Source organism: Molossus molossus, unplaced genomic scaffold, assembly GCF_014108415.1.
Source record: "Molossus molossus isolate mMolMol1 unplaced genomic scaffold, mMolMol1.p scaffold_m16_p_4, whole genome shotgun sequence".
In the NCBI taxonomy this organism is placed as follows: domain Eukaryota; kingdom Metazoa; phylum Chordata; class Mammalia; order Chiroptera; family Molossidae; genus Molossus; species Molossus molossus.
Window position 1 is genome coordinate 22,883,249 of NW_023425377.1, and position 26,973 is coordinate 22,910,221.

The 26,973-nt window shown below is 57.2% G+C and overlaps 1 protein-coding gene across 1 annotated transcript in view; it reads left to right on the forward strand.

Moving 5' to 3' along the window:
- Positions 1–26,973, forward strand: part of PDGFRB (platelet derived growth factor receptor beta) — a 36,511-nt gene that overhangs the window by 5,802 nt on the left and 3,736 nt on the right. The window contains exons 2-21 of the mRNA XM_036240116.1: positions 10,188–10,233; positions 11,273–11,596; positions 12,342–12,608; positions 13,291–13,418; positions 13,534–13,702; positions 14,224–14,416; positions 15,113–15,228; positions 16,579–16,702; positions 17,115–17,326; positions 18,156–18,250; positions 19,146–19,278; positions 19,830–19,934; positions 20,225–20,335; positions 21,554–21,713; positions 22,712–22,872; positions 23,415–23,533; positions 23,788–23,910; positions 24,714–24,825; positions 25,240–25,339; positions 25,887–25,992. Coding sequence (XP_036096009.1) covers positions 10,194–10,233; positions 11,273–11,596; positions 12,342–12,608; positions 13,291–13,418; positions 13,534–13,702; positions 14,224–14,416; positions 15,113–15,228; positions 16,579–16,702; positions 17,115–17,326; positions 18,156–18,250; positions 19,146–19,278; positions 19,830–19,934; positions 20,225–20,335; positions 21,554–21,713; positions 22,712–22,872; positions 23,415–23,533; positions 23,788–23,910; positions 24,714–24,825; positions 25,240–25,339; positions 25,887–25,992 — 2,898 coding nt within the window. The 5' untranslated portion in view covers positions 10,188–10,193. The remainder of the gene's footprint in view (positions 1–10,187; positions 10,234–11,272; positions 11,597–12,341; positions 12,609–13,290; positions 13,419–13,533; positions 13,703–14,223; positions 14,417–15,112; positions 15,229–16,578; positions 16,703–17,114; positions 17,327–18,155; positions 18,251–19,145; positions 19,279–19,829; positions 19,935–20,224; positions 20,336–21,553; positions 21,714–22,711; positions 22,873–23,414; positions 23,534–23,787; positions 23,911–24,713; positions 24,826–25,239; positions 25,340–25,886; positions 25,993–26,973) is intronic.

Below are 26,973 nucleotides of genomic sequence, written 5' to 3' on the forward strand. Positions count from 1 at the left end.
CTGCCCTCCTTTCCTGCCCATCACCGACCTCTTTGCTGACGAGCCCCAGCTTCTAGCCTAGCAGATCTCTCTGCCATTTCTCCCAGATGCTTTGAGACCGCCCACTCCCCTCACTGCTCACACAGGACCCTGTGGAATGCCCTTCCCTGGCGGCACCCATCAGAGAACCTCACCTGAAGGTCTGCTCAGGCCACCCTCCACCTGCGCTGGAGTGATCATCATCGTGACAGTTAGCATCTCCTGCCACCGTGGCGTGGCGGTGCCTTTCACGTCACCTTTCACCCTGACCGCAGTGGAAAAGGAATCTCATGCCATTTCCCCGGAAATCGGGACCCAGGGAAGTTAAACTCAGAGGTCACACAGTTATGACGGAATAAGACTGGCACTTGGCACTGGATTAAGTGGCTTCGAGCTGGGATGGCTGCCCTGACCTGGCTGGGCCCCGTGCCCTCTCCATGTCCTGGGCGGCATCAGGCACAGCACACTGGCATCGGGGTTCCATTTGTTTGCTCTGCCCCTCACCAGCCTGTCCCATCACCTCCGTGGAGGAGAAGGGTCACCATCGCCTGCCCACACCATTTCCCCACCCGAGTGAGTTTGGAGTCATTAGGGGGCAGCTGAGGCCCCAGGCCTGAGGACCGGCAGAGCTGACCCCCATTGGCATTTGATCTCTCATGCTGTGTAAGCATCTATTGAGTACCTACTGTAAGCCTAATCCCTTCTTAGGAACTTGGAGACATCCCCAAAAATTGTTCGGTAGGTTTCCTCATATGTGGGAAATCAAATTAAGGGGCTAAGACAAAGGTACAGGAAAGAGCCTGTTGACAGACAGTGGATTGAGCAGGGCGGGGGTGGGGTGTCATTAGACCTGGGTTCTGGTCCTGGCTGGGCCTCTAAATCCCTGATTCCCTAGATGGAGAATCCCTGCCCCTGCCCCAGCTGAGCCTGCTGACCACCCCAATAACTATAGCAGCACCCCTTCCTGAGGAGCCTTCTGGGGAGGGCCCTTCCTGCCATCTCCTCTATCACGTCCACCCCTTTGCCGACAAGCTCACCAGCAGGGTCTTGGCCTGCACTCCAGGCCAAGTGAGCGAGTGAGTGACTTTCTCTCCCGTGAGTGAATAAAGAATAATGGTATCGTGACCACTGACTTGGCAGAGGGCTGTGTGCCAGGCCCTGCTCTAAGCCTTTTATTGTATTGACTCATTCACGGCCTCCACGAACCCCCACTTACAGATCAGAAAACCGAGGCCCAGAGAGGCTGCGTCACAGTGAATGGGAGAGTTGGGGGTGAATGGCGGAAGACCCGGGTGCAGGAGAAGACACAGAGACAGCGAGAGGGAAGTGAAATGTGGGAGCTCTCTCCCCTCCGGCTCTGCTGCCTGGGAGGGCTCTGAGGGGAATCTCAATGCTCCGTAATTGGCACCAATTAATAGCTAGCTCCCCAGGACCCATTGCGGGCTCTGGGCTGGTGGGAGAAGCCGTGTGCTGGTGGGTCAGTACCAATGGCCTGAGGCCTGCCTGCCCCTGCCCACTTGGCTCTGAGAACTCATTCTATTTGTGGCCCCCACCCCGGCCCAGGGCTGATCCGGGGCTGGCTGCAGCCCGGGGAACAGAAGGTTTGCTTGTCTGCGCCTGCCGCACCCCCACCCCCTCCCCAGCCTCAGCCTGGGACCCCTCTCAGGGGCTCCTTTGGCTGCCAGGGCCTGGCGCTCTCCGTTGCCATGGCACCGCCGGAGATGAGGCTCTGGGGGGTTGGGTGTGAGGCAGGGCGGCTGAGGGATGGCAGAGGCCTGGAACTGTAGCTGCAGAGAGAGGCCCAGGCTCTCTGCGAACAGTGGTAGGGGGTGCTGGGGCCCACGCAGGGGCAGGCCTGGACCCTGAGCATGGAAGGCCTGTGGCAGAGCGGGCCACACACCTAGGCCGACTGCCTGGACGCTCCACCTCAGAGCCTCGGTTTGGGCACTGCCGCTGCCAGCCCCGGCCGTACCCAGGAAGGACTCCTCTCCTAGGCCTATGTGCTGGCCCTCAGGCTCTGCGGTGACTTTGCAGAAGGGTTCTGAGATCCATCTGTAGCTTGACTTTCAAATTCCTGGGTGAGCTAGGGTAAGGCCCCTTGCCAAGCTGCACCTCAGTGAGGAGAGGAACAGGACTCTGACCTCTGAGGGTGCTTCTGTCCCTGGAACCCTGGTTAGGGTAAACCCATGTGGGAGTGTTTCTCTAGGAAAGACCTGCTACTGGGCAGGCCACAAACAGGCTAGCATGGCGGTTAAGAACACAGGTTTGGAGTTAGACAGGCCTGACTTTGCACCCCAGGTCCATTACTTACTGGCTGTGTGACCTTGGGCAAGTTACCAAACCTCTCTGAGAATCAGTTTCCTCCTCTGTGAAATGGGAACAATGATTGTACTCACCTCAAAGAAGTGTTGTGAAGATAAAACAGAAACTCCAGGTCATCTCATTTAGCAGAATGCCTAGTCCCAAATTAGGGGCTTCTGTTTGTTTTCAGATTGTGGGGCATCAGGACAACGGGTGAAAAGAAAGATGTCCTGGGTCGGTGGGGTGGTTGGGGGCAAGAAGCAGGACCAATGAGTAGAGGATACAGTGAGACAAATTGTGCTCAACGTAATGAAAATTTTCAAATAGCCTAACATCTGAGGATCCTAAACTGGCCAAGAATGGAATGGGCCTCAGGTGAGGTGGTGAGATCCCTGTCACAGGGAGGTATACAAGTGTAGGCTGGACAACCCCTTTGTTTGCAGAGAGCTTTGGGGAGATGTGAATAGGGAGTATTGATGGCCCCTCCCAACCCTAAGATTGTAGGGCTCTATGAAAGATGGCATGACTGTCTCCGCCCTTGTCTGCCAGCTTCAGCTTCGCCCAGCTGAAAGGGGGGCGCAGGCTGAAAGGGGAGATCAGGAAGCAGAGGGTGAAAGAACAAGGCTGCCGACTTGTATATTTAGCTCACACTGTGTGCCAGGCATGAGCTTGTCATCTTTGCCTCCTGCCTTAGAGAGGCTGTCAGCTGGGCATTGACCCTGTGTGCTCTGGGGTCAGTCTGCCCAGGATTGAGCACCGGCTTCATCGCTGGCCAGCTCTGCGACCTTGGGCAAGTTATTTAACCTCTGTGCCTCACTTTCCTCATCTGTAAAATGGAGGAGCAACACTGACCTCACGGATTGCTCTGAGATCGTTCACAAACGGCTCGGCCTAGGCGGTGGGAGAGATGAACTAAATCGAAGATCGCTATTATTATTCTTGTGGTTATTGTCAAGGTCTTCTACGTCCTTGTTCTTTTGTGAAGAGGTGTTGGGGGCCCAGATGGGATCTAGAGGACTCTGACCCAGGGATCCACTGGGCCTGGGCAGAACCAGGCCATGTGGCCGGAGGGTGGCTGTGGGGATGAGCAGGGAGGCCAGCGAGGCGCCTGAGGAGGCAGGAAGTGTTGGCTCCGCAAGCAGGTGGACGGCATGCAGCTGGCCTCCCTCACTGACCTCCTTCTCAGGCCGGTTCCCAGGCCCCCTCCTCTGGGTCACCAGCAGCCGTGAGGCACACACTGAGTGTTTTCCCACGAACTGTTCCAAGTAGCGGGGCCTGCATGGCTCCCCTACCCCCAAGTGCTCACACTCTGGCGGTTGAGGGGGTGTGCAGTGGGAGGGGGGCTCAGGCTGAGGGGGATCAGTTCGTTCTTTATCAGCCTGGCTCCGATCCAGACAGATGTTTCATTTTATTTTGAACTTCCAGAAAATAGGTCATTTCTTTCCATTGTGTCTCTGGGGAGGCCTCCTGGGGAGAGGAGCACAGAGTGAGTGACGAGTGTGGGGGCCTCACATGGGCCCTGGGGAGCTGGGAGGGCAGCGACCTCCCTCTCCCTCCATCATGATGAGCTGTCTGCAGGGCCAGGATGTGAAGGTTCTTAGAGGCTGGGCAAAGAAGCTGGCCTCTGACAGCTGTACCCCCTTCTCCATGGGGCATGCGTGTCCAAGCCCTCAAGTGGATGCCTGAAACCCCAGATAGTACCGAGCCCTAGATGTTCTGTTTTTCCCTATACATACGTACCTATGGAAAAGTAATTTATCAATTAGGCACAGTAAGAGAGTGACAACAATAAGGAATAATAAAATCGATCGATTATAATGTACTGTAATTCGAGTTCCGTGACTGCGGTCTCTTCCGCTGATAACTGACTGATGATAACCGAGACGGCTGCTGATGACTAAGGGAGCACGCAAGCGTGGAGGCGCTGGGCGAAGGGACGATCACATCCTGGGTGGGATGGAGGGGACGGTGCAAGATGTCATCACGTACTCAGAACGGTGCGCAGCTTAAAACGTAGGAATTGCTTATTTCTGGAATTTTTTCACTTAATCTTTTCAGACTGTGGGTAACAAGCCACGGGGAGCAAATGTGCGAATAGGAGGTAATAAGAGGACTGTGCCTCGGAGGTGATGGAGAGCCACAGAGGTGCTAGGGAAGGACGTGGTTAGATGGGTAGTTCAGGAAGGTTGAGGTGTGAGAAGAGGTGGGAGGGGACAGGCTGGAGGTGGGACAGGCAGGAGGAGGTGTGGTGGGGCAGCCAGAGGCTACCATACTTGTGCTGGTGGGGGCAGGAGTGGGGGGTCAGAATGATGGTCCATGAGACTGGCACTGTTCTTGTACTCACATGACTTCCAAAACAGCTAGAGCCCGTGCCAGGCCCCAGCTTACCGATTTCTGCTACTTTGTTTGGGGCGTCCCGCAGGTGCGTGGAAACATGAAGGTCCTCTGGGTCTAGGAGCAGTGTGGCAGGGTCAGGCCTGGTGAGCAACTGCATCCCTGTGTGATCTGAGCCTAGCTGCTCTCCCTCTCTGGCCTCAGTGTGGTCCTGAGCCTGTGGGGAGATTCACGGTGGAGGGGTGGAGTGCCAAGCCTTCCCCAACAGATAGGATTGAGGGGCGCAGGTGGGAGCCTCAGTCCCTCCCCAGGAGTCTAACTCCCACTTGTAACGGTCTCCTCACCCAATGGACCCTGCTCTCCTGCCTGGCTCCCACGCTGCAGCATCACAACTACCTCTCAGTCCACTCAGGGCAAAGCTACGCGGGCCACACTCTCTGCCACGCCCAGCCTCTGCCGCCGCTCTCATACTCTCAGCTGCTGGCGGGAGGACTCAGTCTCTGGCTCCAGATGCCTCTTGCCCCCACACACTCCCAGGCCTGGAGCTGGCTGCCGTCTCCGAGCTGAGTCATGACATCCTGGCTAGGGCCCCTCCCCAGCACCCCACCCCCACCCCAGCATTCCAGCTCAGTACAGCCGCGTTCCAGAGCAGGGTCCTGAGAGCCACACCATGTCAGCCCTGCCCACCCCCTGTACAGAGGGGGAAACTGAGGACCAGAGAGGGGCAGGACTGTACTACAGGTGGATGACAGAGCAAAGACGAGAACCCACATCCCCGTACTCCCAGCCGGGGATCTGTCTGTCCCCTGCAGTTTGTCCCAGAGGCTGTGAAGTGCTCCCGGTGTGGAGGACAGAGGACCAGCCTGCTGGTCAGGAGACTGGAGTGTGTCCTGTTCTGCCAGCATCTGAACAGATCGCTCCTGTGACACTTCATTCCTTTCCTGGCTGGTGCAGCGCAGGAGAAGTGACCTTGACACAAAGGCCTGTGTATGGCACAGAGGGTGGGGGTCCTGTGTGTGGGGAGGGCAGCAGCTGTCGTCTGAACCCCGAGGCCCTGAGCCACCAGACCCACATCCGCGGCAGTGATGAGGCGAGGGCTGCCCAGTGAGGTGAGCTTCAGCTCCCCACTGGCCACCTGACCCAGTCAAAGCACGGGGACCCTCTTGTCCTTCTCTCGGGCCGTTTCCTCATCTGCACAATGGGCCCGAGCAAGGGGGTGGGGAGACAATGATCCCTGCGGACCGCGGAGCTCTGACATTCCAAGACTAACCCCACGACCCCACGGCCAGGCCTCCTCCTCCTTCTGGTATCTTATTTATTCAGAGCATCCCTGGCACCCCCTCCTCCTCCTCAAAGCAGGGCTCCCTCCCATCCCCGTCTTGAGGCTGTTTGTGCCCAGCCTGCTCCCTGCTGGCAGACTGTGTCCCTCTGTCCCTTCAGGTGCCCACAGCCCCTCCACAGCCTCAACCAGCCGGTGGCAGCCCTTAATCCTGCCCCTTCAGTCCACTCTCGTCTCGGAAAGCGGCGCTGTCCCCACTTACCCACAGCAAGCCAGAAATAGGGGTGGGCTCACCGATGACACCTCTCTCTTCAGCCCCCAACATCTAAGCAACAGGCTGTAGTTCTCAGCTAGATAAACCTCAAGCCCATCTGTTTCTATCGCCCCGCCCCCCAGCTCAAACCTGGTGCACAGAGTGGAGCCGAGCTCTCCGCCTCGGTGCTCTCTGTTCCCTGTTCCCAGGCAAGTTCCTTGCGTGCTCCCTGCCTCAGTGTCCCCAACCCAAACAGGAATGATCATTGTCTCTGTCTCACAGAGTTGGCCAAGGAGCAAGCGCGTCCATGCATGTCAAGTGCTTAGGACAGCACCAGGCGCAGCAAACGCAGAACACGCTGGCTCTGTGGCCGGTCTGTGCACACACATGGATGTGTTCCGGGGAGCCTGGGGTCCTGTGTGCACACGCGCTGTCTTCACGTTGTATGTGCACAGGTTGTTTGTCCTGGGTACACATGTGATGTGCCACATACGCGTGCACCTCCGGTGGGCACTGAGAGAGCACACAGGCGCCAGCTGGTGCTGTGAATACGTGTGCTGGGCACCGTGGGAACTGCACGGTGCGTGTTTTGTGTGGGTGTTGCGTGCACATGTTGAGTGCCTGCGTGAGGGCCGGCACACACATGGTCCGCTGTGCACGGATGTGTTTCCGAGAGTGTGTGAACGAGTGCGTAGGCAGGAGTCTGTGCTGTGTGTGCACGTGCTCGCGGTGTGCAGGCCCCCCCGCTGGCAGCCGTGCAGGCCCCCCTCCCCGCTTGCTGTGTCGTGGGAGCCTCAGGACCCTGAGGGAGAGAGGCTGCTGCCGGCGGATGTGGCCAAGATGGGCTGGATTTATTTAGATTAAGGCGGTGGGAAAGGAGCGGAGACTCGTGTGTGCAGGAAGGAGCGAAGGCTGGGGCTCTGAGAAAGGTTCCCCACGCATGCTTGCTCCCCTGGACTCGAGGTCCTCACTCTGCTCCCCCAAGGGGGTCCCTCTGATTCACTGTGAGGAGCTGGGTAATGACCCCATCTTTGGACCTCTGTCCCCAACCTGGCCAAGATAGGAGGAATCATGAGGGCTTCCTGGCACTCACCATTCTCTTCACGGGCAAAGGGGGGACTCCCTGAGGGTCCCCTTCCTCTCTCTGCTTCAGGGGCCACCCCAGGCAGGACAGAAGGACAGGTAGGGGCATGTCTGTTCCCTGACTGTAACACTCACCTGGTCCCCGATGGCTCCTCCCTGGAGCACAGCCCTCCCCCTGAAGAAGGGGAGCATCACAGGAAAGCTCACCCCCCAGTCCGCCGTCTGGGCCTCTCTGGGCCTTGGAAGCCTCTGGGAAGCCCAGAGAGGCCCACGAGGCCCTGGGTGGACAGCTGGGGGTGTAGGGACTCATCCGAGATGGCCCAGGAAGTCAGGTCCATGGGCCTCAAGAGGCACTCTGGTCCTTCCCAGTCCTGTGGCCCGTTGTCCATGCCCCCTCCTGGGTTTCCCTATCACCAGTTCATTTGTCGGAACGTCAGCTGAAAAACTGAAGCCCAGACAAGGAAACAACTCATCAAACTTCACACAGCCAGTCTGTGACCACATGGTCCAGGAAATTCAGTCCATGAAATGAGATGGGTTATTCTCACATGACTCCAGCCTCAGAAATGCAGCCCCCTTCTTCTCACTGGGCCCCCCACCCCACCCCAAACAACCCAGCAGGAATAATAGTGCCTAGAGCCTTCCCCTTAGAACAGGGATGGTTCGTTGGGATGACCCACCCGGATCTCTCCCTGTGTGGACGGAGACACAGAGTCCCAGGGACAGCATGGGGCTTGCTCAGTCTCACGGTGGGTCTGAGGCCCCTTGTGACCAGAGTCAAATGCCCGTTTCGTAAAGAGAGAAGCCAGTCTGCGATCCCTGGGACATCTGTACTCTCCTCACCATGGCTACACTTTCCCCGAGCTCCTTTGGCCAGCTTATCCTTACCCCACAGCCTCATTCGTCTGCCTTTTTGCTGTGTGACTGGGCCATGATTCTGTCCGTCTCTGGGCCTCTGCTGCCCAGAAGACCCCTCTCAGCTGAGAGTCTCAGAAACTCTAAGCCACCCCCAGGCCAGCAGGAGAGGAGCCAGGGTCAGGGGCTGCTAGCCCGGGGGGGGGGGGGCAGCCCACACGGCCCAGCCTCCGGAGCCAGGCCAGCCCCACTTGCAGTGACCTCCCTTGTCCAGGCCAGCCGACCAAATTCCTCCTTTAGAATAATAAACAGTGTGGCCAGCCAAGGAGGCTGAGAGGGGAGGGGCCGGGAGGCTGAAATGACCCCCTCCCCCAGCCTGGGCTGCTAATGATTTTCTTTGGCTGAGATCTCTGGCAGGAAGGGGGGAGTCAGAGGGGCACCCACAGAGGGGCAGATGGGCCTCTGTGGGGGCTGCTGGCTCCACCATGGCGCTGCTCCCTCCCGCTGAGGGAGGCCTGGCATCCAGCTGGAGGGGCCGGGGCAGGAGGGATGGGAGAAGGGCTAGGCTTTCCGTCTGGAGCGATTGGGAGAGGGGAGAGGGGAGAGGGGAGGAATGAGGGGACCCTCAGGCAGGCTGCTCTGAAGGGTTAGGGAGAAGGAGAAGAGCAGCTTCACTCAGAGAGCTCATTGGGGTGCTGGGCAGAGCTGAGACCGAGGGTCCACAAGCCAGGATCCCTACCTCTGCCCCACAAACACAGCGCTGTAAGGGGTACACTCAGCATCATCCCATTCTGAGACCTGGAGACTGAGGCCACAGATACAGCGATGGCACAGAAGGTAGCCCTGCTGGGGCTCGGACCAGGTCCCCTGGCCTTGGACTGGAAACTACCAGGGGTGAGGTTGGGGTGCAGTAGGGGGGACCTGGGTGTGGCCTGAGGAGTAGGCCAGGCTGGGCAGCCGCTCAGGGAAGTCAGCAGACCCACAGCACCAGGAGGCTCCGCGCTGCCTTGTCACGTGGCCACTGCCCACATTTCTTGCTTCGTGACCCCCATCACTTCTGGTCTCCTTCCCGTCCAGGCTGCAGGCAGACCCTCGCAAGCCTGGCTACTGGTGGTGACTTGGGATCCTTGGATGGGGCGGCCACAGTCAGTTATAGAACCGAGACCCGCCCAATTCATTCTGTCTTCCAGTGAGTGTCCCTGCTTCTGATTCTTCGTCTCCATCACTGTGTCCCCTCTCTCCGTCTGTGTCTTTGTCTCTCTCTACCTTTCTCAGTCCAGGTCTCTCTGTCTCTCCCTCGGACCAGCTCTGCTGGGTAACCTTGGGCAAACGTCTTTTCCTCTCAGAGCCTCAGTTTCCCCATCTGGACACGAGGGCTGGGGGCTTGGATTCAGTGGTCTCCCCGGGCCTTCCAAGGCTTGCTGTGCAGTGGGGCCTCCCAGGGACCCAGCCCCTGGCCCCTCTCTCCTGGGCCTCCTTGTGCTGCTCAGGACCAAGTAAAGGGGGCCAGGCGTGGGGGTGCTCCCCCCACATTCCACAGCCCTGACTCCCCCGCTTCCCTTCCCACAGCCACCTCCACTTCCTGTTGTGCTTGCGGAGCTGTGGGAGTTCTCTGGGCTCTGGCTTACCCCCTCCTTCTCCTCCAGGCCTTTCATCACACTTTCCCAAATATTTGTCCTGGCAGATAAGAGCCTGGTATTGGAACTGTCACCCGGAGGACAGGCTGTTAGAGCTGGCGGGCCTCTGGACACCATCCAGCCAAGTCCCCGCCCCACTGTACTTACAGAGAAACTAAGGCCCAAAGAGGTGGGGGCTCAGCCAGGGTCACCAGAGAGGTAGAGACAGAGCCAAAGGAAGGCCAGGCTCCTGAAGGCAGAGCCTAGTGCAGCGGGAGGGGATCTGTGGTCACGGGGACCCTCTCGGCTATGGGTAGCCTTTGACTTTGGCCCCATGGACGTGAATGGCTCGGGCCGGGGCTTGCTCTGCAGAGCCCAGATTCGAAGATGGGCCCTGGCATTGCTTCTGCCCGCCCTGGGCCCTGACTGACCCTGTTTAACCCTGCAGGACACCATGCTGCTCCTGAGTGCAATGCCAGCTCCTGTGCTCAGAGGTAGGTAGGCTGGGGGCAGGGGTGGGCCCGGGGAGTCACTGAGCAGGACCCTGGCTGGTAGGGGTGGCGCACGCGAGCACCAGAGCCTGGGATCCCAGGGGCACTGCTATGCTTTCGAGCCTCAATTTCCCGCCTTTCCAGTGGGTCTCAGTGGGGGCCACCCCTCAGTTCACAAACCTCAGTGGACACCCCGCTTGCCCGAGCCTTCAGCTCGAACGCTTTGCTTGGCCTTCCATACCCCACGCCCCTCCCCAGCTGTCCCCACCCCACTCACTCAGAGTCGCCCACAGCATCGGTCCGGCCGGTCTGCTTCCGGTCTGGGACTGCTATCCTGCCCGGACCCCTTACTGGCTGCGAACTCCCGAGTCCTGGCCGGGCTTCTCTCAGCACACCCTTCCCTCACTCCTGCCTGGCACACGCAGCTGGCCAGGCACTCAGTGGTCACTGGCAATCGATGACTAGGTGACAGCTTACCTGAGGATGGCTGATTGGCTGGGGGCTGTGGCTTATAGAATCCTTCCCCAGGGGATGTCAGCAGGACAAGTGGAACCAATCACTTGACAACCCCCAACTCCTGTCCCCTTGAGTTCCCAGGGGCCTCAGCGTCTCTCCTGCCCCGGTCTGCCCAACTCTGAGCTCCCTGCCCCGCCCTCCCCGAGCAGGGCCACCCCTGGGCTTTGGGCAGAACCTGGGCAGCTATGGCAGCTGTAGGGAAGAGGCTCAGAGAGCGACCTGGGAACTAATGCAGGAACTGGAGGCCGGGAATTGCTTCCCGAGGATTTCCTGACCCCTTGTGAGAACATGCCCACAGCCTTCAGCTGCCGGCTGAAGGGCTCCAAGGCGGGGGGCCGACAGGCACTGACATCAGGAGGCCAGGAGGCCCTGGGGACCGGGCGCTGAGCCACCAGGCCTCAGAGTCATGGGTTCCAGTCTATGTTTGGATTGGGGAGGTGTGTTTTTCAAGGGCTGTGCATGTGTCAGTTCTGGGGAGCGGTGTGGAGGGCCTGTGCTCTGACATCCGACGCCTCCTCTCCCCAAGGCCAGGCGCTGCTGCTGCCCCTGCTGTTGTTGCTGGGACCACAGGCCTCCGGAGGTCTGGTCATCACACCTCCAGGGCCAGAATTGGTCCTCAATATCTCCAGCACTGTGGTTCTGACCTGCTCGGGTCCAGATCCAGTGGTGTGGAAACGGATGTCCAAAAAGCTCCCACAAGAAATGACCAAGACCCAGGACGGCAATTTCTCCAGCATCCTGACGCTGACCAATGTCACTGGGATAGACACAGGAGAATACCTTTGTACCTATAATAACTCCCATGAGCTGGAGGCTGGTGAGCAGAAACGGCTCTACATCTTTGTGCCAGGTAAGGCCCTGCCCTGTGCTCACTCCCTTGCACAACTGCAGGCATCTGGGGAGGCTCAGAGAGCGCTTCAGCGACACGGTAAAACAGCCAGCTTAGAAATGCAGACAAATCATGGAATCCAGCCTGGCTCAGTCCGGGAGTATGTGCACTCCCACCCCTTGGTCTGAATATCTATCTGCTCCCTGCCAGCCCCCCCCCCCCATTCCTGGGTCCTAAGAACTCTGCATTCTTAGCTGGTTCCAATATGCTTCCTCATTCTCCAAGCTCCAGGTACTAGCTGCCCTTCACCTGGTGGCTTTCCCGCCCTGCTACTGTCCATACCAAATGTTAAAGTTAGAAGGGCGTCCTGGCCAGTTTGGCCCAGAGGTTAGAGCATTGGCCTGTGGATCAATGAGTCGCGGGTTCGATTCTGGTCAAGGGCACGTATCTCAGTTGCAGTTCGGTCCCCAGCCCTGGTTAGGGTCGTTCAGGAGGCAACCGATCGGTGTGTCTCTCTCACATCGAATGTTTCTCTCTCTCTCCTCCTCCCACTCTATCTGCAGATAAATGGAAAAATCTCATCGGGTGAGGATATTTTTTTAAAAAGTTAAAGCTAGAAGGGACTTCTGAGAGCATCCTTATTCTGTAATGGGAACACCAAGGCCTAGAAAGGGATAGAGGCCCGCTCGAGGTCATACAGCAGTTGAGGGGCAAGCCAGAAACCCAGCTCCCCCTGACCTTCATTTTTGCCTCCCAACCCTGGCAGATCCCACCATGGGCTTCCTTCCTATCTACCCCGAGGAATTATTCATCTTTCTCACGGAAGTAACTGAGACCACAATCCCATGCCGAGTGACGGATCCACAACTGGTGGTGACCCTGCATGAGAAGAAAGTGGATGATCCACTGCCCATCCCCTACGACCACCAACGTGGCTTCTTTGGGACCTTTGAGGACAAGACCTATGTCTGCAAAACCACCATCGGGGACAAGGAGGTGGATTCCGACCCCTACTATATCTACAGCATCCAGGGTGAGTCCCCTTTCTGGCCTGATGCTCAGCAGAGGCAAGTGTGACCATCCACAGAAGTATAGCCCTGTCCAGTTTACAAAGTGTGCTGTTCCATTTTCCACGGGATTCTCATGACAGCTTTCAAAGGCAGGTCATGTGTCTCCATTTTACAGACGAGGAAACTGAGGCTCAGAAAGAGGAAGGCAATTGCCCAGGGTCAGTGGGATGCATTAGTGGGGAGGGGGTGGGATACAGTGGCGGGCAAAGGCAAGGCTTTGGAGCCAGCTGGGTTTCCATCCCAGCTCTGCCACTTCTGCCTCAGTGACTTTGCACAAGGCACACTGCTTCTTCTGCTGCGAAATGGGATTATGGTAAAGATTAAATAAAACAGAAGATGGAATGTATCTGGTACATGGTTATGTTCAATAAATTGCCTGGAGAGTACTTTGATTTCCAGACTGTTTTTCCTTCTGGAATGTCAGCTCCACTTGGACAGAAATTCTGTCGTGTTTACTGCTGAAGCCCCAGTGCCTAGAATAGGACTTGGCATAGAATGGATGTTAAATAAATAAATATTTGTTGAATAAGTGAATCCTCCACACCAGTCATCCCTTCCCTCTCTGGACTCTGACCCCATCCCCAAACTGAAGTGCTGGTAGCTGGTGGTGACTTCCTCAGACCTAAGCCAGTCTCTCTCCACCAGCATCATCCATCAATGTCTCGATGAATGCAGTGCAGACTGTGGTTCGCCAGGGGGAGAACATCACCATCACGTGCATTGTGACTGGGAACGAGGTGGTCAACTTTGACTGGACGTACCCCCGTGAGGAGGTAATGCTGGGTAAGGGATTGGAGGAAGGGCCAGGCAGGGATGGATATCTTGAGTGGCAGCCTGACTTCTTGGATGCTTCCTGATTTGGGGGACTTGCCGCACCTGTCCCTGCAGAGTGGACGACTAGTGGAGCCGGTGACCGACTTTGACATTCCCTTCCACATTCGCTCCACCCTACACATCCCCGGTGCCGAGCTCGGCGACTCAGGCACCTACATCTGCAATGTATCTGAGAGTGTGTACGACAATCAAGATGAAAAAGCCATCAATGTCACCGTGGTTGGTAAGTGCCTTGGGCTCAGCCCCAACCCTCACTCTGAGCTGGACCCACATCCTGTCACAACCCTGAGATACCGTCAGCCACATGTCAGCCCAGCTTAGCCACAGTGCCAACCAAAGCTCCATTTCCAGGAGAAACCCAAACCAAACTGCAGTGCCAACCCAAATTCCAACCCTAATCCCTTCTAAACGTTCCTCCTCGCCAGAACCCAGGCCCCAACCCAATTTCTAATCCCCGCCTGTATCTCAGACCCAGGCAGCCCCAGCCCTAAATTCAAACTGAAACTCATCTCAGCCCCAATCCTGCGCCATACTGGCCCAGTGAGAGCTACACCTCCAGTCTCAACCTTCAACCCAGCCTGCAAACCTGCATCAGCCCCAAGTTCGGCCAAGCCCCAGCCCCAGCCTCAGCCCCAACTTCGATCCCAGCTCCGGGACTTCCTAAAGCCTGAGGCCCTGCCTCCAGAAGCCCCGCCCCCAGGCCCGAGCGTCGGTGGCCCCGCCCCTGACCGCCGCCCCTTGCAGAGAGTGGCTACGTGCGCTTGCTGCGGGAGCTGGACGCTGTACAGTTCGCGGAGCTGCACCGGAGCCGGACGTTGCAGGTGGTGTTCGAGGCCTACCCGCCGCCCACTGTCATGTGGTTCAAGGACAACCGCACGCTGGGCGACTCCAACGCGGGCGAGATCGCCCTAGCCACTCGCAACGTGTCCGAGACTCGGTGAGCGCCGCTTGCCCACTCCATTCTTGAAGTTACGGCCTCCAGCCGCCAGGCAGCCCACCGTCTTCAGCTACTCGACACTCCGAGGCCCATCGTCCCTGAGAGCTACTACGTGCCAGGCACCGTGCCCGGTGCTGTGCCAGGGCCTGGGGATGCTGCAGACCACAGGGCACACAGTTCCATGCCGCCTAGAGTTTCCTGTCCAGTGGGGAAACAGACACTGTTGGGATGAGCACCTAGATGTGTGGTTGTCCTTGTGATGGGTGGAGCCATGGGGCAGCTGAGGAGAGAACAGCAGGATGATGAGGAGGAGTGTCAGGCAGGCCATTCCACCTCTGCATGGGTGGGCAGCCCCGAGGCTGGAGAGGGGCCGGCTGACCTGAGGTGCCCTATGTTAGGATACAGCAGTGTCAGGCCCTTCTGAAGAAGAGATGCTGAGGAGGAGGGAAATGGTGCTATCCCTTCACCCCTCCCCCACCCCTGCTAGCCCTCCCTCTCGGCTCAGTGGAGCTGCCTCTGGGTGGGATCCAGGAGACGAATTCTGTGGGTGTGGGTCCTGGCTCTGCTACGGGACCTGTGTGACCTTGGCAAGCCCCTCCGCCTCCCCGGGCCTGGTCTGTACAAGGAGGGTGGGGAGGGCTGTACGAGTTCTTCCAGCTCTGACCGCTCGGTCTCCTGGCCTGGCCTGCTCCCCAGGTATGTGTCAGAGTTGACACTGGTGCGGGTGAAGGTGGCCGAGGCTGGTCACTACACCATGCTGGCCTTCCACGAGGACGCTGAGGCCCAGCTCTCCTTCCAGCTGCAAATCAATGGTGAGGAGCCCTCCACCCTTCTTTCCTCCCTCTCACCTCCCACCCGTCTCCTCTCCCTCCCTGCACTGTCCACCCACCCACAGGAGGGGCAGGAGAGGGAGCCCGGCGCTCAGGAGACACGGTTCTCCTCTGAGCTCCGACACTGACCCACGGCTCTGTACACACCCTTCTCTGGGCCTCAGTTTCCCCAGCTGCAAAAGTTGGCCACTGGGCTAGAATGGTATTTGTAGGGCTAGAAAACCTCAGGCATTCATGTGCCAAGGCTGAGACTTTTCCTTCTCACATACCACTGACGCTACACTACTAATTACATAGATATTGAGCAACTGCAGTGTGGCAGCCTGTTCAAGGTTCTTGAGGCCCTGCTAGTGGGGGAAGACAAATATTCAACAGTAGGGGCAAACCCCCAGCAAATCATGTGGCAGGTTAGAGGGTAACAAGTACCGTGAAAGAAAGGGAAAAGGCTGTGGGGTGGGGCTTGGGGGAGGATTGAGAGTTCTGGGGGCAGGGATGCAGACTGCAGGTGAACATTCAATACGAGGAATGGCCGTGTGAAAACTGACCTCAAAAGGTGAGCAGAACATAAACAGCAGTGATGGGGTTGGCCTCCCCGAGATGACAGTTGTGTGAAGACTTGAAGAAGGTGAGGGCATTAGCCAAGTGGCTACGTAAGGGGAGGGTGGACCAGGCAGTGTGAAGACAGGAGTGAAGGCCTGAGTGGCTGGAACAGTGTGATGGGGAGAGAGGTGGGAAATGAACTCAGAGCTGGGGCAAGGTAGTTAAGGTGTTGGGGGGGTGATGATTGTATAGGTCACGATGGGCTCTTCTTTTCCTGTGACTGAAATGAAGAGTCACTGCAGAGTTTTGAACAGAGGAATGACATGATAGTGACTTCATGTTTTGTCAATTGACTTTCTAAAAATTTATTTTGAAAGATAATTTAACCTCTCGATCGGAGGTGGAAAATCACTGTTACATGTCATAAATATAAAGCAACCACTAGATAAACTCCAAGACAACAAAACAATGCTATTTAATTCTAGCTCCAGGCTCTGGCCTTCCCGGGGCTCTGATCCGCAGCCTGCTCTTTCTTTGTTAAAAGGGAAGATTAGCAAGTCTCAGAGAGGTGTTAAAGACAGACTAGCACCCTACTGGGCTTTCCCTTTGAAGTACCCAGAAGGGGAATCCGCCAGTTTTCACACGGCGATTCCTAGTACTTAATGTTCACCTGCAGTCTGCAGCACCCCTCCCCCCAAAGGAGACTCTGGGCCACGTCCTTCCTCCCTGAGGGTCTTTCTCACCGTCTCCTCTCACCTTCCGTCCTCCTGGCCCCTTGCCTTCTCCTTGCAGTGCCTGTCCGTGTGCTGGAGCTGAGTGAGAGTCATCCTGCCAATGGGGAGCAGACGGTCCGCTGCCGCGGCCGGGGCATGCCTCAGCCTCACCTCATCTGGTCTACCTGCAGTGACCTCAAAAGGTGAGCAGCACCTCTGCCTCAGTCTCTCGAGGTACCCACAGCTGGCTGGAAGGACCCACTGAAGGTCATGTAGTCCAGCCCCTTCCTCTGGGCACATTGTTCCAGGCTAGAGTCATATCCTAGAAGATGTGGCTTCGTGGAGATGGCTTGCGTGACCTGAATTGCCCCTTTTCCTTACCTTGACTCTGAGGGTCAAACGAAGGAAATGGATTTTGTGGAGTAGGCGCGCCCCCTGCTGGTCAGTTATGGGTACCGCAGGAGAACCAGCTCAGGACCAGAAGGTGGGAAGTAGCAGACTAAGATGCTCATGTTCTCCTTATACCACAACTTGGTGGCACTGCCTGCTTTTGGCCTCAGTCTCCCCGCCTGCAGAGGGCAGAGACTGGAAGCTGATGGCTGGCTCACTGGGCAGGTGTCCGCGGGAGCTGCCGCCCACGCTGCTGGGGAACAATTCCATGGAGGAGAGTCAGCTAGAGACTAACGTGACGTACTGGGCGGAGCAGCAGGAGTTCGAGGTGGTGAGCACGTTGCGCCTGCACCGCGTGGATCAGCCACTGTCCGTGCGCTGCACGCTACGAAACCTGCTGGGCGATGACACGCAGGAGGTCATCCTGGTGCCACAGTGTGAGTTGTTTTGCCTTAGTGGCCCCCCACTCCCCTCGAGCCTGTGCCTGTGTGCCCACAGCCAGCCAGAGAAAGTGTGTCCGTGGACACTCAGGAGCTTTGTGAAACCCACCAGAGTATATTCTTACAGACTTACACAACAACACAGTATTGGCATACCTGTACATCCACAAGTATATGTCTATAAACCATGGCTATGAATAGCAAGCACTATCTCCTTATGCCTAGTGTATGTACACTATGTGTATGTCCTAAGCCATGTGCATGAGCATGCCTGACCCTTGGACATGGGTGCAAACCCTTCAAATGTAGATTTGTAAACCACGTAATGAAGAATGCACTCAGATACACATGTAAAGCCACGAGTATATGTCTATGCTTGTACATGTGGGTGCACAATCCCCATACAAGTGTGAAGACAGTGCATGTACAATTTCTGTGCATGTGTGCAAACTGGCATAGTGCATGTCCATAAGCATAGAGAAGAGAGGTAAGCCACAGCCTAGCCACCAGGAGCCTGCATCTGATCTGAAGCTATGGCAGACAGTCCACACTGACCCCTGCAAGGGCGGAAGGGGTAGGGAGGTCAATAGTGATCTGAGCAGGGGGTACTTATTGACAGACATGGGGTATTTATGGGAGAGACTGAAGGTTTGACCCAGAGGGAGAAGCTGAGGGTCTGACATTATAGGCTGTGGAGAGGAGTGGGAAGGGGCTTCTGTTCTGGGATGGGTGGGCAGACAGGGATTTGTGGTACCAGAGGTGGGATGAGGAAGGCAGCTGCCAAGTGCCCTGTTGGCTTACGGCCAGCTCTTGTCTCTGCCTCCAGCCCTGCCCTTCAAGGTGGTGGTGATCTCAGCCATCCTGGCCTTGGTGGTCCTCACGATCATCTCCCTCATCATCCTCATCATGCTCTGGCAGAAGGTAAGCGCCACCCTTGCCTAATGGATACAGACTGGCACACCATTGTATGGTGTGGCTGCCCCCTGCTGTCCGTGAATCCTGCAGGATTTGGCCATGTCTGGCCATGTCAGGCCCAGCACGGAGTTCAGGTGTGAAATGATATAGAGTAATAATGCTGGATGTCTGAGCTGCCTCCATCCCCAGCAGCCTGGGCCAACATGGGCCTGGCCTAGGCCACCAGGGTTCCCCTGTCTGGGTCCTGCACAGACATCATTCCTGCCCATCCCAGACACAAGGTGTGGGACTGCTGGGTAGACTACCTGGGCTGCAGGATTCTTCCAACTCTTACCCACAGAGACTCCAGGATTCCTCTGAATTGCGTTCTAATCCTGTCACTCTGTAATTTTCATGTTCTGTTCTGAGATTTCACCATTCTATGCTTCTAACATTTTAAGATTCCTGAATTAGGATTGCAGGGCCCCATAGCCTGTCTTCCTAAGAGTCCAGCCCAGTGATTCCAACACCTCATGGTCTCAACATCCTACGGTTACACCTTTCTGAGATTCCTGCTGTGTGTGACCTGGCGTGGAGAGGGGCCCTGCCTGGGTCACTTGCTCCTTTACTCCCATCTGAGGAGCAGCTGAGGCTCTGAGAGGAGCTGGGGAAGAGATTCTGATGAGCCAGGCCCTTGGCTGTCAGCTACTCCTCAGCCACTCCCTAGCTGGGGCCCCTTGGCATCGGTTCCCCTTCACTGATAAAGGTGTTGGCTCTGTGCATAACTTGCTGTATGACTTTAGCTAAGTCCCTGTCCCTCTCTGGACCTCTGGTTCTCCTGCTCCATCTGTTCCGTAAAGGACTGGACCTACTGTGCCTCATGGTCCCCTCTGATGACCCCTCCCTGGTCTTGGTCCTGCAGAAGCCCCGCTATGAGATCCGATGGAAGGTGATTGAATCTGTGAGCTCTGATGGCCATGAATACATCTACGTGGACCCGATGCAGCTGCCCTATGACTCCACCTGGGAGCTGCCACGGGACCAGCTTGTGCTTGGTCAGTCCGAGGAGACCTCACGTGGCAGTGTGTGGACTTGAGGAGGGTGGAAAGATGATCTGAAGTCTGGTCCCAACTTTGCCATGACTAGCTTTGAGACTTAGGGTCAATGGATGTCTTGCCTTCTCTGGCCCTCAGTCTCCCCCTCTTTACAGTGGGGACAAGATGGTCCCCCAGAGACCATCCAGCATTAAGGTCCTGTGATCCCATGACTGTGTGAGATTGGGCCCCTTTGTGACAAGAGAGGAAGTGTTAATTGAGCATAGGCCGAGTGCCAAGCCTGTGCTTAGTCTAGCTGGGAAGCTGAGGGGTACAAAGGAGCTGGACTCCCCTCTGGGGAGGGAGGAAGGCTTGCAGGTACTAAGATGAGCCGGAAAGCAGATAGGACTTAGATGAGACACCAGGATGCACTGTGAAGTGCTGTGATTCTAGGATCCTCATTGGAGGAACACCTTAAGTCCAGGGTGGTTCAGGATGTCTAGGCTGACCTCAGAGAGGGTGGGGATGCAGCTCTCCCGTGGGCCAGGAGCTGAGGCATCATCTTTTCCCAGGACGTACCCTGGGCTCCGGGGCCTTTGGGCAGGTGGTGGAGGCTACAGCTCACGGCCTGAGCCACTCTCAGGCCACGATGAAAGTGGCGGTGAAGATGCTGAAATGTGAGTCCTGTGCACCCCCACCTCTCTCCTGCCCCTCGCCACACATCCAGGCGTCCCCAGAGCAGCGCTGGGCACAAGGAGTGGTCACCTGCAGCCAGCCCCGTCTGGATCTGCTCTGGGCAAGAAGCGTCCTCCCCCGCCCCTCCTCTGGCACCCCCCCCCAGTTCTCTTTCCCCTCCCTCTGCATGTGGGTCTTACAGCACAGACGGGGGCAGAGCCAGAATAGGGTCCAGTGGGCCTCCATGGGCCTCAGCGCCGGTGCCAGGCCTGAGGCCCCCTGTCTTCCTCAGCCACGGCCCGCAGCAGCGAGAAGCAAGCCCTCATGTCGGAGCTGAAGATCATGAGCCACCTCGGGCCCCACCTGAACGTGGTCAATCTGCTGGGAGCCTGCACCAAAGGAGGTAGAAACCCACTTGCCCAGAGGATTCTGGGAAGTGCCAGTAGCCAAGGCCTGGCCCCTCTCCACCCCCTCCGTCCAGTGTCTGCCCATCCTGTCCAGCGCCATCACTTTACAGAGCCAGATGGATACGGGATTAAGAAAACACACAATCACAGCACCACCGAGGCCAAAGGCCTGTTCAGGTCACGAGTCCCAGTGGTTCCCAAACCAAGGGATCCTCTGACATTTAACAATTTCTGCAATACATTATTAGTTGAATTTATCGGGGTGACACTAGTGAAAACCACACAGGTTTCAAGTGTACAGCTCATTAAAACATCTGCGTACTGCATCATGCGCTCGACCCCCAAAGTCGAGTCTCTCTCCTCCACCACTTGCCCCCCTTCCCCTCTTCCACCTGCCCCACCCCCTTCCCTCTGTCTGTCACCATACTGTTGTCTGTGTCTGCTTTTTGTTTTTGTTTTCCTTAATACAATACATGTTAACCATAATAAATAACAGCTCACGTGACACTGAAATGAGTTACATCCCCACTGTTGGAGGCTACCAGCCTGCTAACCAGGAGCTCCCTCATTCAGATCATAGAATCAGGTCTTTCTGGCTAAGTGTGTTAATTTGAAACTCTGATCGCAAGTTAGGCTGTTAGGCTGCAAAAAAAAATGTTATTGCCATTTATAGCTGCTTATGGTGAGGTTGGAATTTTTCTCAGTATTGTGCAACCAAAACAAAATACAGAAGTGCATTGCACGCACAGGCTGAGTTATGTCTGCCATCATCAGCCCGTTTTATAATTTTTGTTTTTATTAACATGTTTAAGTTGCTACCTATTGATTTTAAGAAAATGTATTTGAATTTAAGCAGTAACCTGCTAATAAATAATTGCCACTATTTACTTTATCAACTGGGCTCCAACATAACCTTTAGTTTGACAACCTATCAACAATAGCTAACACTGTGAGCTTGCAATGTACCAGGCACCGCCCTTTGTGGTGGCTATTACTGGCCCCATTTAACAGATGGGGAAAGTAAGGCTCGGGGAAACTAAGTATCTTGTTTACGGTCACAGAGGCAGGAAATGACCCAGGTTTGCCTGGAGACAAAGCCTCTGTTGTATCAAGCTGACTCTCCCACACGCCGCCGCTGTCCTTAGCCTCATGGACTGTATGGGAAGCCTGAGGCCTCCCCGGAGACTGATCCTGAGCTTGTCCCCGCTCCGCAGGGCCCATCTACATCATCACCGAGTACTGCCGCTACGGTGACCTGGTGGACTACCTGCACCGCAATAAGCACACCTTCCTGCAGCACTGCTCAGACAAGCGCCGCCGGCCCAGCGACGGGCTCTACAGCAACGCCCTGCCCGTCGGGCTGCCCCTGCCCAGGTACCGGAGGGAGTTGGGCAGGCCCGAGGAGCATCTGCTTGCTCCCTCCTGGTCCAGTACAGGAAGCTGAGGCCAGGGAGGCTAGAGTGGACCTGGGGCTTGCTAACCCCAGAGAGCATGACAATAAGGCTGATGATAATGGTGGGGTCGGCTGCCACCTACTGGCTGTCTGCAGTGTGCCAGGCCCGGCACTAAGCACTCTGCAGGTGTGACCCCTGGATCCCTCACACGGGCCCTATGTTGTGACACCTTCCTTGCTTTCCACACTGAGCACTTGGGGCTTTCCTGTCCCCAGCCTGACTTCATGCTGTCCTCCTTGCTGTAGCTCCCACGCCCTCTGCACACCAGCCTCTCCAGTGCCCTGAGGTCAACGCACCCCTTTCTTCTTCTTTTCCAAAAAGAATGTCTTAGTTCTCTTTCTGATTACAAAAGCAATGTGTGCTTATTGCAGAGACAAGAGTAACTATAGAAAAGCATTAAAAGACAGTAACTCATCCCTGCCCTCCCCAACATTTTGATGCGTTTTTCTTCCAGTCTTTTTTCTGCCTATAGAGACGTGTGCATGGTCTCACAGCTCTCTGGGAGCCGACGCTGCAGAGGGGCGCTAGGGCAATGCGCTGCCCACTCGGGGCTGGGGCTGGGCATTCATGGGCACTGTGGCTGGATGGTGCTGTAGAGGCCACAGAACGGTACCTCTGTACACACCCTTCTTGTGACCCTTGCCTGGGAGTGGTGTAATTGTCCCTTGCCCTGAGCTCTCTGAGGACACACACTGGGTCTTACGTCATGTTGGCAGGCCCAGGGCCCCCCTCAGGGCCCCACAGTTTGGTTGAAAGGGCTCTCTACGAGGACACGCTCGTGGCAGTGACAGCCTGGAGGAGGATGACTGAGAGAGGGAGGAAACACCCGAGTGGCAGGGTCTCGCAGGCCCGGGGGAGAGCAGAGGGGCAGGAGCAGGAGAAGCCTGTGACCTCCGGTGACGCCCCCCTCACCCGCAGCCACATGTCCCTGCCTGGGGAGAGTGACGGTGGCTACATGGACATGAGCAAGGATGAGTCAGTGGACTACGTGCCCATGCTGGACATGAAAGGAGACATCAAATACGCTGACATCGAGTCCTCCAACTACATGGCTTCGTACGATAACTACGTCCCCTCCGGTGGGTGTGCAGTGTCCTCTCACCTGTGTGGCCCTCAGACCTGGGCAGCGATGCATTCTTTTCAAAGCCTGTCACACACCCAGCGGCCAACGACCCTGGGAGGACGCTGGCCTTGTGCTCATTTCATAGATGAAAAGTTGAGAGTAGCCACCTGCCTAAAGCTGCTGTGTGGAGCCCCATAGGAACCCATTTCCAGGTCTAGAGATGTGCACACAGCCCACACGGAGTCAGGGTGGGGGGAGCCTGGCCCCCTGGGCCCCGGGGAAGGGGGTCTGCTCGGAGTGGGCCCCAGGCAGATCGGTGCCCTGAGACTGGGCACGCCAGGCTGAGCAAAGGTGGCCAGAGCAAAGGCTAGCAGTTTTTCTGGACAATGATAAAGTAGGAGAGGTTTGCATGAGATAGTTGGGAATTGTGTTCCTTTGGGGGAGACTGGGAGGATCAGTAGCCCCTGTCTTGGACATTTAGCTTCCAGGCACCGAAGAGCAGGGTCCTGTGGGCCACGGGAAACGCAAGGCGGTGGGTGAGCTTCTGTTCTCCTCTAGCTCCTGACAGGACCTGTCGGGCGACTTTGATCAATGAGTCCCCAGTGCTCAGCTACACGGACCTTGTGGGCTTCAGTTACCAGGTGGCCAATGGCATGGAGTTCCTGGCCTCAAAGAATGTACGTGTGGTCACAGTGGGCAGATGGAGGTCATGGGAGGTGGGGCACCCAGCCACCAGGGTCCTCCAAGTAGCTCCACACGGTAGCTTTGTCCCCTCCGGTGGGTGAGGATGGTGAATGCCCTCTCACCTCGTGGCCCTCTCACCTGTGAGGCACCTCGTATGATGCATTTCCCCCAAAGTACTTGACATGGAGGGCTTTTCCCCACGAGTGCCACCAAGGCCTCAGCTCCCATCCTCCCCCCGCACCTCCAGTGTGTCCACCGAGACCTGGCAGCCAGGAATGTGCTCATCTGTGAGGGCAAGCTGGTCAAGATCTGTGACTTTGGCCTTGCTCGTGACATCATGCGAGACTCTAACTACATCTCCAAAGGCAGCGTGAGTGCCTCCCCACCCCGTGCCCTCTGACCCTCCTGGCCAGCATGGCTTCGGCTCTGGGAGATCAGCACTGGGCTCCTCGTGGTCTGACCTGCCCAGCAGTGACAGGCTCTGCCTGTGTAGCCACGGTGCAGGGACCGGGAGAGCCACCAGCTGAGCAAGGGGCAGGAGCAGGCGGAGATGCGGAGGCTTGTGGGGTGGGGGGAGCTGGGGCTCAGATTTTTCTGGTCATGACAGGGGGCAAGGGACGAGCTATAATGGGTCCTGGGGAGTTTGGAGGGGGAGCAGGCCAAATGTCTTGTCCCCACGCCGGCAGAAAGCAGAGGACGAAGCCAGGTGACAGGCTAAGACAGACGAACAGGTGGCAGGCAACATTTGGTTAAAATATGGCTATCCTGCCTCCCATTCGTGTCCCCACTTTCTCCGCTGGGACAGTGGACCCCAGAGCTGGAGGGACGCCAGGCCACAGAGGTCTGAGGCATCAGAGCTGGGTGGCACCTTGGCATGTCCCTGGCTCCCACTCCCCTCTGCTAACCCAGTCAGGGGTCAGGAAGGGGAGCCTGCTCTGTGAGGAGCCTCAGACCCTGGGGTTACCATGACCCCAGCTTGTGGGGAAAGAAACTCAGCCTCCCGGCCCTCTGGCCAGCCCTGGACAGGCATGGGAGCCGCGTGCCAGCAGTCAGGACCTCAGGGACAAGGGAGTGAGGAGGAGTTGGGGGTGGGAACTGCCAGGCCCCCTCCCCCCACCCAGGTACAGAGCAGGGCTCAGCCCCTCCTCGTACTCAGGCCCCGCCCTCCCGCAGACCTTCCTGCCGCTGAAGTGGATGGCCCCCGAGAGCATCTTCAACAGCCTCTACACCACCCTGAGCGACGTGTGGTCCTTCGGGATCCTGCTCTGGGAGATCTTCACCCTGGGTATGCTTCCTTCTCCCCGCTCCTCCCTCAGAGGCGGGCCCCGGCATCTCCCCCGACCCTCACGCTTCCCGCCTGGACCGGCTGTGAACAGGCCGACAGGCGTCGGGGTCTGGTCCAAGTCCCAGCTTGGCCACTTTCTTAATGTGTGTCCTGGGCAAGTCTCGTGCCCTCTCTGGGTCTCTTTACCTCCCCATCTGTGCGTCCAGGGGTTTTGACCGTAGCACCCAAAGCCTGCTTGGCTCCGTTACTCTTCAGCTCTCTGCTTCTGGAGAGGGTTGCAGTGTGTCCAGAGCCTTGAAGAAGCTCACATTCCCAGTTCCGAGGCCACCGCCCCTCGACCCAGCCCTGGCGTGAGGGTTCCTCACCGCTCTTTCAACACCCTGTGTCTCTCTTCTTTTGTCTGCTCCCTGACAGGGGGCACCCCGTACCCGGAGCTGCCCATGAACGAGCAGTTTTACAATGCCATCAAGCGGGGTTACCGCATGGCCCAGCCTGCCCACGCCTCCGACGAGATGTGAGTGTGGCATTTGGGAGGACTTTTTGAGTGCAAACGATTGATACCCAGCGTTACCAGCTTAAGCCAGCCGTAGATGTATTTGTTCAGATGCACAGAGAAATCCAGACAGAGCTGGATGCCATCCTCCTTCACCCCCTGGGCTCTGCTTTCCCTGTGCCGGCCTCATATCCAGGCTGGCACTACCCAGTGGCTACATCCTAGCTGCTTCCACCACAGTTCCTGCAAAAGGCCCAGAGCTGACTGTCATGGGCTCAGCTGGGGTCCCATGCCCATCCAGGACCAGCCCCTGAGCTGGCGGGATGCAAACTCCTCCTGGCCAGACCCGGGTCATGTGCTCACCCAGGTGTGGTCAACTCCATGGAACCACTGACCTGGGGCTGGAGGGAGGGCTTCCCAAGGGGATATCCAGGTGTGATCATGGGCAAACAACACCTGTTCGCCTCCTTCCCCAAGTCCTTTCACCGCTCACCTGTTCTGGGGGGCAGCTCCCCTCCCCCGCACCATGTCAGAGACCCTGACCCCTGACCCCTGCACCTCTCCCCAGCTACGAGATCATGCAGAAGTGCTGGGAGGAGAAGTTCGAGATCCGCCCCCCCTTCTCCCAGCTGGTGCTGCTTCTCGAGAGGCTGCTGGGAGAGGGTTACAAAAAGGTATGTTGAGGCAGGGTGGGGAGGGAAACGCAGAGTTCTGATCCAGACGTCAGACACCAGGTGCAAGGCTCTGTGTGACATGATGGTATTTGGGGGACCACCCTTTACCCTCTCTGGGCCTCAGTTTCCCTGCTGGTGCTAGTAAGGTATGGGCTGGAGCTGTGAGTTTATTTTAGCAGCACAGAGAGTTTGAGATGAAATCCCACGTGGAAGCCAGTGGGTTTAAAGCAGAGGAAGGGAGCCTGTATCCTCCTCACGCCTTCTCACCCACGCCCAATCTTGGGTCTCCTTCGGAGGTTTGAATTTCCCGAGGCCAGACGACTGCCAAGGGCCTGGCCACTTGGGCCCATCCAGGCTCAGACAAGGAAAATGGAGGCAGCCTGGCTGGTGTGGCTCAGTGGCTGCGTGTCCACCTGTGCACCAAGAGGTCACCGGTTCGATTCCTGGTCAGGGCACACGCCCAGGTTGTGGGCCAGATCCCCAGTGGGAGGCCTTCAGGAGGTGGCCAATCACTATTCTCTCTCGTCGATGTTTCTATCTCTCTCCCCCTCTCCCTTCCTCTCTCTCTCTAAAAATCAAGAAAGAAAAACAATAAAATAAAATGGAGGCAACTGGGCCTTTACACCCTCCCTGCCCACCGCAGGGACTAGAGGAGGGGATGCCTAGCTCCTTTGGCACAGACTTGTCCCTTCCCTAGGCCCATCCCTAGCGCCACTCCACCCCAGGTCGGGTACGGCGCAGGGACCGGTGAGATGGAGTGGAGTTGTCACCACTCGGTACTTAGGGAAACTGAGGCCCCACTAGGCAGGATGAGCGCCCACCACTGTCAGGTCTGAAGTGTTAGGGTCTCGGGTGCTGGTCCACTGACTGCCCCCTCCCTGGGTGGCCCTTAAGCTCACCTTGTCTTGGGAGCTGCCAGTGGGAGAGCAGCCCAGCTATACGGCTTTGGTGCAATTGCCCTTCCTTTCTGAGCACCTGTTG